This window comes from Cavia porcellus, unplaced genomic scaffold (genome assembly GCF_034190915.1).
Source record: "Cavia porcellus strain 051 isolate PalLab524CR breed Dunkin Hartley unplaced genomic scaffold, mCavPor4.1 scaffold_2, whole genome shotgun sequence".
NCBI classification, from domain to species: Eukaryota; Metazoa; Chordata; class Mammalia; order Rodentia; family Caviidae; genus Cavia; species Cavia porcellus.
Genome location: NW_026947485.1, coordinates 38,002,430 through 38,014,708, shown reverse-complemented (window position 1 = coordinate 38,014,708; position 12,279 = coordinate 38,002,430). Strand labels below are relative to the sequence as shown.

Sequence of the window (12,279 nt, the reverse complement as noted above, 5' to 3'; positions counted from 1 at the left end):
GAAGGAAGAGAAGAAAAAGGGACAATACTAATCTCCCAGAAGACCACTTGGAACAAACACAGGCACAGGCGCTGCATTGTTTTCATGGTTCCCAGGCTGAAGAGCGCTTCCATGGTGTGGGGGTCTTTGGAAGAACAACTTTCAGGTGTAGTGGGTTGGTCAGTTCTTGTACTGAGTAGTAAACAGGGAGAGGCTCCAGGGATGAGAGTGCAAGGTCTGCATCAGAGAGGACATACGGAGATCATCCAGTGAGGATGTCAGGTGGCCACCACTGGAAAGCTGGAGGCCTGAAGTGGGAGGGTGAGGCCAGGGAGCACAGGTGGCATCCACTGCAGTGATTCTTCCCCAGGATGGGGGAGGGGGGGTTCCACCTTGGGGGGCTTGGGCACGGCCCCAGGGAGGCCTATCAGGACATGGGAGGGGAGCAGTGTTCTGCTCACAGACAGCAGGAACAGCAGCAAATGCAGCCAGAACATGGTTCTGACAGGCCTCCTGGGGGTCGTGGGTCCTCGGGTGAGAATCACTGGTGGAAGGAGGAGAATGGAGGCGGGGGCAGAGATGGAGGGGACTAGGAGATGCCTGTGAGTGGGGGGAGATGGAAGCCTGAGACTCCTGAGTGTGAGAGCAGGTTGAGGGCGACTGGGAGTCCAGGAACAGTGAGGCACCTGGAAGGCTGAGGGCTGAGTGGGGGTTTCCTGTGAAGGTCAGCGAGGGCAGGGCAGCACCATGGACCTGGGTGCGGGCTGAGGACTGGAGTGGAGGAGTGAGGCAGAGAGAGATGGCAGGGCACAGAGCAAGAGAGAGCACAGGGTTGGCCTGGGAGCTGGCCACTGTCCAGGGCAAGGGAAGGCCGCTGCAGAGGGGAGTGGAGCCCCGACTGAAGAGAGCTCAGGAAGGGATGAGGCTGAGGTAGGCAGAGGAAAAGGAGAGAGGGTGGGATGGAGGGGCCCCTGGAAGATGGAGCTTTAGGCCCAGCAGCGGGTCAGCTTGCCGGTGACACGTGTGTGAGGGCATGGGGTGGGCAGTGTGGAGGCACGTGAGAGGGCACAAGATTAAAGAATGTGACTCGGGAAGGTGGTGGCAGAATCAGAGACAGATGTTTCCAAGAGAATTTTCAGAAGACTGAAAGGAAGAAGGAAAAAAACCATGAAAGACAGGATCATGGATGTGTAGTTCGTCAAGGAGCCCACATCCTGAGGCCACAGGGACCGTTGGGCAGAAACACAGTCAGTATGGTCTGTGTGAAACTAAGATGGCTGAATGTGGCACAGCACCGGGTAGGGGGACTTGTGTAGATGTGTGTGGACACCCAGGGGACTAGTGCTCAGCCAGATGGCTCCCAGAGGATGCTGAAAGCATGGCTGATGGGGGACAGTGACTGCACCTCCTTAAGCAGAGGAGAGGAAAGCAGGCCAGAGGAAACTGAGTGGTGTTAACAGGTTGAGAGTGCTCTTGCACATAGAACTGCCATGAGAGCTCAGGGACATGGGGATGAGTCAAGGGGTGCGTGTCAAGGGAATGGAGAGAGCTGCTTGCAAATGGCAGAGGAGCAGCTGGGGAAGCCAGTGCGGAACAGGCAGTTCTCAATGGCCACTGAAGCTGTGTTTGCATGCGGAAAGGGAGAAGTGTCCAGTGCAGCAGACACTGCAAGGGACACCGTGAAGGCTGGGTGGACAAAGCCCTAACCACTGAGTAGATCAGTATGCATTTAAAGTAAGAATGCAGGTCCCTAGCAAATGGGCACGGTAGGAGTAATCTAAAACCCAGGAGGCTGGGAGTAGGGAAGGGGTGGGAGCCTTCTGTTTTGGGAGATTTGATCAAGAGGAGGAGCAGAGGGCAAAGGAATGTTTACCATATTTAAGGCACAGAAGAAATGTCGCATGGAAAAGTCATAACAAGGAACAACTGTGCAGAGGCCATAACCCTGTGAGTGCAGTGGGCAGCATGCACTTCACATATGAAGCATGCCTCGGAGCAAATGCAAGTAGCAGAGGGGAGAAAGAAGAGCAGGAGTGTGGGAGTGGGAGTGGCTGCAGGGTTCCTGCCCGCTTGTTTGATGGGAAGGGAAGAGAAAAGAAGAAGGCTGGCAGGACAAAGATGAAGGAAAAGTTGTCCTAAATGTGAAACTGAGGGCCTGGGAAAGATCCAGCCAGTGGCCAAGAATGGGTACAGAAGTGAGGCTGGGACAGGGCCAGAAAGAGTTTGAGCAGAGAGCGGGCACAGCTAGAGAACAGAGCCCATGGAGAACAGAGGCACACAAATGTGAAGACGTGGCGGCCTTCAGGTAGTTGAGGGAAGTAAGGCCCTGGAGAGGAGGCAGAGAGGCATCTCTAGGCCAATGGGTGAGTGAGAAGGAGCGTGTGGCAAAAGGACAGGCAGCAGAAAGATGTGGGTATGAGAGGAAGACACGGGGCAAGGGGCAGTCCCCTAAGGAAGGCAGACAGGGTGGCAGGAGGCAGCCAGGAAGGAAGGAGAGCAGAGAGTGCCGTGGGGGGCACACAGGCTGGAGGCCAACAGGGGAGCTGGGAGGAGGGTGGCACCAGAGTGGGAATCAGCATTAGGGCGTTCATTAGGGTGCGAGGCTCAGCATGGGAAGGGGAAGGAAAGGGCAGTGCAGAAAAGGGGTGGATGCCTGTGGAGGAGGAGAAAGGCATGGCTCTACAGACTTGCGGGTTCTTACAAGGTGTAAACTTTAGGCCAGGCTCTTTACCACGGATCCGATGGGGCAGGGTGGGTGGCTAGGATGGGGTCTGGGACAGGATTCGGGTCAGGGTGGGCAGTGGGTACCCTGGGAAATAGGAGATCGAGGTGGGGCTATGAGCCTAGTTCCAGGCATTGAGAAGGCACTTTATGGAACTGAGTTAGTGGAACATGCCATGTCTAGTGTGCAAAGTGAAGAGTCAAGTTGGGAAGACCACAGGACCTCTTTCGCTCCTAAGAGGAAAGAGAATAACGGAAGGGAGGTAGAAGGAAAGGGAAGGCCAAAATGCTGGTTTGTAAGGGAGGAGGAAAGATCGGAGGGTCAAAGAGCCCTTCTTTAGGGACACCTCTGCAGGAATCACAAATGGCAGGAGCAATGAAGGAAGAGAAGAAAAAGGGACAATACTAATCTCCCAGAAGACCACTTGGAACAAACACAGGCACAGGCGCTGCATTGTTTTCATGGTTCCCAGGCTGAAGAGCGCTTCCATGGTTTGGGAGTCTTTGGAAGAACAACTTTCGGGTGTAGTGGGTTGGTCAGTTCTTGTACTGAGTAGTAAACAGGGAGAGGCTCCAGGGATGAGAGTGCAAGGTCTGCATCAGAGAGGACATACGGAGATCATCCAGTGAGGATGTCAGGTGGCCACCACTGGAAAGCTGGAGGCCTGAAGTGGGAGGGTGAGGCCAGGGAGCACAGGTGGCATCCACTGCAGTGATTCTTCCCCAGGATGGGGGAGAGGGGGTTCCACCTTGGGGGGCTTGGGCACGGCCCCAGGGAGGCCTATCAGGACATGGGAGGGGAGCAGTGTTCTGCTCACAGACAGCAGGAACAGCAGCAAATGCAGCCAGAACATGGTTCTGACAGGCCTCCTGGGGGTCGTGGGTCCTCGGGTGAGAATCACTGGTGGAAGGAGGAGAATGGAGGCGGGGGCAGAGATGGAGGGGACTAGGAAATGCCTGTGAGTGGGGGGAGATGGAAGGATGAGACTCCTGAGTGTGAGAGCAGGTTGAGGGCGACTGGGAGTCCAGGAACAGTGAGGCACCTGGAAGGCTGAGGGCTGAGTGGGGGTTTCCTGTGAAGGTCAGCGAGGGCAGGGCAGCACCATGGACCTGGGTGCAGGCTGAGGACTGGAGTGGAGGAGTGAGGCAGAGAGAGATGGCAGGGCACAGAGCAAGAGAGAGCACAGGGTTGGCCTGGGAGCTGGCCACTGTCCAGGGCAAGGGAAGGCCGCTGCAGAGGGAAGTCGAGCCATGACTGAAGAGAGCTCAGGAAGGGATGAGGCTGAGGTAGGCAGAGGAATAAGAGGGAGTCTGTTATGGAGGGGCCTCCTGGAAGAGGGAGCTCTCTGCGCAGCAGTAGGTCAGCTCTTGGTGATATGTGCGTGAGGGCATTGGGTAGGTAGTGTGTAGCCCGTTTTGATAGCAGAGGATAGAAGTACATCACTCAGCAAAATGGGAGAATCAGAGACATATGTTTCCTCGAGTATTTTCAGAGTAGGAGAAACCAAAACATTGATAAAGGAGCTGAGATTGTAATGTTCATGTTTACCTGTAAATACATTTACCACCACTGTGTGAACATGGAGTGAGGACTGTACCTTTTAGGAAGCAAGTCATGGTAAGAAAGTTGCATTTCTAATGTGATGCAAGTGATGTGTGCTTTATCACTAATAAAATTTAGAATAGATGGATCTAGTAGGGTTCTCCAGAATAAAAGATGTAAGCATTGCTGTAAGTTTTGATGTTACATCAGGAATAATGCAGCCCTGATGGAAAGATTCCTATGTATGTGCATGTTGGAGGTGATAAATTATCATTTTATGTTCAGGATGCATCAGAGTTCCTGTTTCAAGTTAGATAAGGGCAGGGAATGAGCGGAATGGACAGGATCGTTGTGTCCTGCTGCATTCCTGTTTAGTATGCCCAGTGGTACTCAAGATTATGGCAGCAGAAAGATCATACTTCAGAATTTATTTGGGTCAGGTGAATTGGTGAAAAGTGTCAAGCATAGGAAATGATAGCTACTCTGAAATTTTGGGATTTCTCTCTTGGTATACAGTCCATATTGAAGGCAGTAGCAAAATGCAGAATTTTCAAGGTGGGGATATTGTCATATCTCAGGGGATATGATGGTAAAGCTACATTACAGTATCAGCAGTAGAGAACTTGATGTGCAGAAAAGAAGCAAGTAAGCAAGTAGGGTACTATCCCTAATATGTTTGGGAAATTACTTGCTTCATTAGGACAACAGAAACAGTACTTATCAAGAGACAGTTTATAACGTTACTGTCAACCTACATCGATGTAGTGGTAGAGTGCTTTTGAGGTCAGCAACTGGAAAGCCTATATTCAACTATATATTGGCAAATATGAGTATTGGACATAGGCTGAACTGTGCTTCACATGGTCTCCAATCAAATTAGCAGAGCAAAAGTGAAACAGAAGTACTATTTAGAATAATAAGAGAGTTAAGGGGACAGTCTCTCATTCATTCCAATGTTGGGAATTAGGAAATTTAGAGTTGATAAGCTCAGCAAAGTACTGTTCATTTAAACTTGTTTCCAACTATGGAATATAGGAAAAGCATAGAGAATTTCTCACGAGGGAATTCGGTGGCTGTTTGAGCACTCCATCAGATAATCACTTGATGAATGGATAGTCAGAAGAATAAAATTTCATACAGAGATAAATTTATGAAATGGAATCTGAAGGGATAGATTGTTTAGCAATCATTAGGAAATCAGTTCCTGATAGCCAAGGATGCAGGTGAGTATGTTAGAAGCTAAGAGAAGGGACACGTTTTAGCACTGAGAAGGCAAAGAAGGAAGCTCACACATATTCACATTGGTAATCCATTCACTGAGACAAGAGAGTGAACAGCCTGTGCAACACCAATGTGGCATGGTTTTTTCTTTAAGGTAAAAAGCAGAAATGAGTGTTTATTTATGTTAGATTCTTGAGAAATGGGATGATTTAAACATGATTACCAAGAAAAAAATGAAGATACTGAACATGATGGGGTCATCATGTTTCTCATCATCTGGAACCATATCCAGTAGGACAGGAAGATGCCTTTGAAAGGAATGAGAGAAATTCCAGTCAGTTTTAGAAAAGGAAGAGTGAGTAAGGATGAATGAAACGATGAGTAAGGAGCTGTTCACGGGGAAGTCAGTGAAATCCTAGGAATCCTGTCAGAGTTCATAATGGGTTCAACTGTGGGAATACTGCCTTTAAGGCCAGACTTAAATTCTAGTGATAACTAGTCTGCCGATTTTGCACTATTACTAGTTGAGCAAAAATTCAGATTGAATGTTTACATGGAAGAATACAAAGGTTTATCAAGGGTTATTAATGTGGATCACAGTGAGTGAGCAGAAGTGAGGTAAAGTAAAAACTTCAAAACAATTATTAAAGTTGTGGATTTCATCAGAATGTCAAGTTCATAAATCAATATTGAACAAAAATAATGGATGAGAGACTGAATATTCAGAGAACAGGTTTGAGTCCATCTAATTGTTGCAATAGTTAAAGTCAAGTTGGTACACTTCAGTGAAGTCTGAAAGAGTTATGAAATTTTTATATGGCAGGAAGTATCCCTAATGAAAAACAAAGAAAACAAATGCATATCTATAGTGTTCAGGTTGATTTTTAGCATGGATATTTTATTCAGAAGACTGTTTTTAGAATGAATTATTTGCCTTTGTTTAAATGGTTCCACATGAGGAGACATGTGAGGCAATAAAGCATGAGAGTACAATAAAATCAATATGGGATTTAGAATGATTCTGAATAGGCAGTGAAATAAAAAAGTAAATACTCAGGGGCATTAAAGACATTCAAAGTGGGGAGAAATGGCAGAACAGCGTATATATGATATATACTGGTACTGGTGTGAGCACTATTTAGAGGGAAGAAAGTTGCTGAGTATGAATGGATACTGAGGAGGAATACTACTCTGAAGGTTTTGCTAAAACTTTATAGGTAAAGTTTTAGGGGACAAAAGATGGTAAGCAGAAGTAACTGAGTTGAGACTTCTGAGGCTGATAACTTTTTCAAGAAACTGCCTGTGCTTTGAGAGGGGGCGTTAATGGTAATATTGTGTTTGGCAAAAGTAAATTTTTTCCAATGGATTTTTGTACACTTATGAAGTAAAGGGAGTAGGAAAGTGTAAAAACTGTGTGAAGAAGATATAATTGATGAAACAACTTTGTTAAGTAAAGCAGAAGGTGTGCCTTTTGAACTGTAGAAGCCCACAAAAAAGGAGAGAGTAAGCAATGACATCATTAAACAAAATAGCATCTATTATTTACTATACATTAAGGGCCAAGCTAAGTACTTGATTCATTTCATTTCATTTCATTTCATCCTTATAAAAATGCTAACAGGCTTTCACAGATCAAATAACTTGTCCAAGATCATAGTATGTACCAGGGCCAGAATTAAAATCTCCTATCTATAAAACCTGTTTTCCTTTCTACATTGTTTCAAGTTGAAGAATTATCACATCTAGAATTATCACATTCTATTTTTTTCCTTATAACTGTAAGGCAAAAAAAATATTTTTCTTAGATGAGATGTAGAGGTGATAGATTTTGAGGTGACTGGTAAAGCTTGGCATACCTGTGATGGGAAAATGGAAACAGAAAAGAAAGAATGGATGAAAGACTCCCATTACCATCCATGCCCTGGTATTTCACTTATATTGTTGTATAGCAAAAACTTTTGATTGGCCATGAATTAAAAATTGACATTTCTAACAAAAACTAAACAATAGAAAGGAGTTTGTTTTCAAACAGGTATATGATGGATAAATACAACTGATTACTAGCACAATTTTAAAAGTCCAAGTGTTAAAACAAGATTTCACTTTTCTCTAAAATGCACTGATAAGTTTATAACCATGATCGGAAAACTCTCTTGAATTTAACATAAAAGAAAGGAAATTCTTTTATTGTCAAAATTTTATATATAAAAATTAGAGTCCATAGCCAGCAGACCAAAGGTTAAAACCTCTGGGCTAATTTGTAAGATCTGTATCTATTAAAAAAAATAAGTTTCTTAGTGAAGAGAGGTGAGAAAACTTTCTCTGTTCTTCCTCTCTTGGTGGAAATGGTTTTTTATTGTTTTCCTATAAATATATATAACTTCTGTAATTTCAATATTGTTGTTTTGTGTATTTAGGTATTGTGATATTGTACTTATTAATTAAATTGTACTTATTAGTTAATTACACTCCCTGGGATGTGGGGCACCTGAGTTATCTGTTATCACTGTGAACCTGGGAAATGGGAGGAGCTAGTATTCTCAATTAGAAAGGGCTGAACTTTTCAATGGATTCAGCATTTTACTTCCCTCTGAAATTAATTGGCAAAATAGTGTCATCTTAAAAAAACAGAAACTTATTGAGAAGTACAGTAAGAGAATGAATGAAACAAGGAGAGAGGGCTACTGAAAAAAACTGATAAAATGCAGTCTCCCAGAATGATGGTATAAGCCCAGGGCTAGCCCCAGAAACTAGCTGGAAGAAGGATAGATATAACTAGCTCTATTTAAGAGTATAACCAGCCTAATTAGTAGCAAATGCACATACTTCAGACAGATCTAACTGGAGAGAAAAGCAGGCCAGGAGAGAAAATGAAGCTACAAGGAAATGGAACTACAGAAACCTCATAAAGGTATATGAGGGTAACAGAAGGTGAAAGCCAGATGGCCTCAAGCTCAAAGGAGAAATATCACAGGCCGGATAGGAAAGTGTCTTCCCACCCAGGGGGTTATGATTGAGGGTGGCTGTAGGACAGAGTGCAGTTCCACCCTGGGCCAGAGGGAACACCTGGGATTCAGACACAGCATCAGTGCCTACTTGAATCTACCTCGTTCCAGAGTCTGAGTAACCTGGTCCAGAACCCAACACAGATGAGACTGGTCGGGAGCTCCCAGGAACCAACATTAGAGAAAGGAGTTAGGAGAAGGACTGTAGAGGAAAGCAGGGCCAGCCCCATATGTAACTCAGTGACGACCAGGGATAACTATTTACTAATACTTCTATGATTTCTCATAACTCTGTAACTTCCCCAATATTTGTTAATTTTGTTAAACTGTTTTTCCTGTATTTAAAATAGTAAAGATTGTTCAAAACTCAATTGATGTGTCTGCTTATTTTTATAACAACTTGGCTACAGCAATGGATACTGTGCAGTGAATATGGGAAAGAAATCAAGTACAACAGATACTTGGCACTGAAAGGAGAGAGATCACAAGACCTTCGCAAATCCCAAATTTGTACATCCTACTATAGGCACTAGTGGTTGGCTCTACTAGCCACACCTCCCACAACCTCCCAATGACTGTACATGGGCCAAGTAGAAAATTACAAAGTCTTTCTCAAATGTGGACACAATGGTTAGTTAAACTACTCATTAGGCTAAAACATACTTTTCAAACACCAGCTTTACACTATAGGACCTTTAAAAATGATGTATTTTTAAATGCCAAGCATCTAGTAAAATACCAAGTTTTCCCAAAGGCTCTAGAAAGAAACATCACTAGGTTATGAATCTTCATAGGAGACATGAAATATATAAATTCCCACTAGTGGTTACATTCTTCCAATAGAAAGCCTGAGCTCTTTTTGGGACTACCACTATATATGTTTAGTTTATCTTTTAAGATTAAATCACCAGCAGGTTCTACTCAGAGACTTTAATTTTTAAATTAATGTTTCTGCAGCAGTAACCAGTTTTATAAACACACACACGCACACACATTATAATTATCATCATTACTACATTAAAATCTGGAAAAGAACCATATTCTTGAACCCTAAACATCTGTCCAGACATTTTACAAACTCAAGAAGTAATGCATTCTAATTTCATACGAGTATGTTCCCTTTCCTGTGAGTTAGTACCTGCTGTAGGGTCCTCATCAGGCAAACGAACAAGAGTGTAACATATTCCCGGTTGATTGTAAGTGAGGTTGGGTGCTGGGATACAACACAGCACTTCAAAGGAATCTGAAGGTTCCATTTGCACTGTCACTTTTTCAAGAAGCTGGTCATTAAGGGTATTGGTACAATCAAACTGAAATGTTGGCAAATGAAAAACAGGATAAGAGATATTTTCAAACAAATTGTTTCTTTTCACTCATAATCCATGGCTCAGCTGAGGAACACCTTTCCTTTCTAAACAGCACAATAGATACCCTAAGATTTTCTTTCTCTTTTATTTTTTTAGGGGTGGCAGGTGGTGACTGAACTTAGGGAGGGCACTGCTAGGTACACATGTGCCACTGAGCTACACCCTCAGTCCTACCCTAAGATTTTAGTTTGGGCAACAGTCAGTCTTACTTTTGAATTATTTCTATTTATATATCATGTTTTTTTTTTTTTCCCCTGAAATTGAGCTGTATCAAACAAGATGGTAGAAATCTGATGGCTGTCAAACATAAATTCTTTAAACAACCCATTTAATATAACGAAGCTAAATACTGATTTTTAAAAGTTATACTTTATATTGTCCAATTTCTTCAGATATTTCAGTTTTAGATTTTAAGAATCAAAACTTACCCATCATATGAAGGGATCTTTACAGCTTTATAAAGAAAACTAGAATCGTTACTAAATTAATTCTTCATTTAAAAAAAGTAAAAGCTAAGAATCATAAGCTAACAGGGAACTGATGTCTGTCTCTAAGTATACCAGTTTATAGTAAGACCCTACAGTAACTAAGTGCACTTATTTTACCTGGAACACAATATGACTGGTAAACATGTGCTTGACACATCGAACAAAATACTCTGTTTCTGCTTCTGTAAGTTGAACAGGCTCAGAGGACTTGAACAAGGGTCCTAGGTCCATAAACTCAGGAATGGCAGCTAATTGTTCTATCAAGAAAAAAGGAAAGAAAAGAGAGAAAGATATGAAGAAGACAAGGAGAGTTATATTAAAATGTTTTAGTTTCCATAAATGAAAAAAAAGTTTTAGTTCCATAGTCTTATTAAAAGTTTAACATTCAACTAATACCCCTTATAATCCTTAAAGTTAGCAAGTTTATATACTGAATTACTAAAATCAAAAGAAACTAAATTCCTAATTTCTTAAAATTTAAATTCCTTATTAACCAACAAATACAAACAGGAACAATATTCCCAGTTACTAAGTTAGCAATTGGGAATTGGAAAGTTTCATGAGCAACTGTAATCTAGATCTTCAGCTATACAGAGATTTCCTGACTTGAAAATAAATCAAAGTAAATAAAAGCAGTGGTCTTTATAATATAATGCCTAGGAATTTAAGACTATTATTTCTACATATCCATACCTTGGAAAATGTCTTGCCTGGAAGGAGCCAACTTTTCAGGCTTGGGAGCTGCAAGTGTGATTTCTACAAAGACAGATATGATCAGTCACATTAGCCTCTCTCCCTACTGTCAGCCAAGAATGCAGATAAAAAATCCAAGGGCAGAAACTTCTAGCATATAGATAATGAGCTATTGTTAAATCATACCAATTTTTTTTTACCTTTTTTTGAATGGGAGAAAATTCAAAATAAAACACATTTAATAGGCATATTATTTTTAAAAAGTAAGCCTTAAAAATAGTTTGTTTTAAATACACCAAGTTGGAAAAAAAAAGTCAGACAAAGGAGAAACAATTTATAAAATAAATCTTATAATCAAAACAGGAAATACCACTTACAAAATACCCACAAAAATACTTTGAAAATGTTGAAGATTAAGCATACGATTTTTCATTCCCAGCTTTTTAGTGGTCTAACAACTAAACATTTTCTTTTTTCCTTTTCTGAGTTTTAAAGTTAGAAATTCTCTGGAAATATTTTTAATGGCCTTATCCTACATTCTTTCAAGACAAATCTTCCAACAGTTTACTTAACTAAGAGATTATCAAATACGTGAAATAAAAATTGGTGGTAACAGCACTTTACTGCTCTGAGATACACAGATGCTTTTAACACTTTGGATTTAAAAAAAGGAAAACACTTTCATACTGGGACATATTACATACTGCTTTTATGCAAAACCTAGATGCCTTTTAGGAAATTCCTAATAAAAGTATAATTCATCTTAAACAAGTAAAAATTAAAACTATTATTTTAAAAAATTTTCTTTATTTTCTACATTAGAAAACATGCTAATAGTAGTTTTGCAAAACAACTTGTACATAGAAAAATGAAGAGTTAACTATTCGTTATTACCTGCTTTCTGTTCAAAGACAGGAGCCATAGCAAGTGGAACTGATTTCAGGTCAAAGGGTTTTTCTGAAGGTTCTAATGTATACTGGTGTAAGGCCTTTTCCATTCCTGGTACAGAGACTGTCAGACCTATTAAGACAGAGAAATCTTGGCATTATAAACTCTTGCAAATGATTTGTAATATTTATCAAAGGTTTCTGAAGGAAGAAAAGATAACCATTTTATAATCAAAGAAATCAAAAATAAAAGTTATTATATAAAACTGCCTTATAAAATTATAAACTGCCATATTTCTTTCAAGGAAATATGGGAGCAGGGCATAAAATTTTTCAATAAAATGTAAGTACCTTTCAGAAAAGAAAGGACTTTAG

At 41.8% G+C, this 12,279-nt stretch overlaps 1 protein-coding gene across 2 annotated transcripts in view; it reads right to left on the bottom strand.

Moving 5' to 3' along the window:
• The window catches only part of Copg2 (COPI coat complex subunit gamma 2), a 239,418-nt gene that overhangs the window by 125,393 nt on the left and 101,746 nt on the right, over positions 1-12,279 (bottom strand). For both annotated transcript variants that reach the window (XM_063240650.1, XM_063240642.1), the window contains exons 17-20: positions 11,912-12,037; positions 11,018-11,080; positions 10,442-10,581; positions 9,608-9,779 (exon numbers count right to left, since the gene is read on the bottom strand). In XM_063240650.1, coding sequence (XP_063096720.1) covers positions 9,608-9,779; positions 10,442-10,581; positions 11,018-11,080; positions 11,912-12,037 — 501 coding nt within the window. The remainder of the gene's footprint in view (positions 1-9,607; positions 9,780-10,441; positions 10,582-11,017; positions 11,081-11,911; positions 12,038-12,279) is intronic.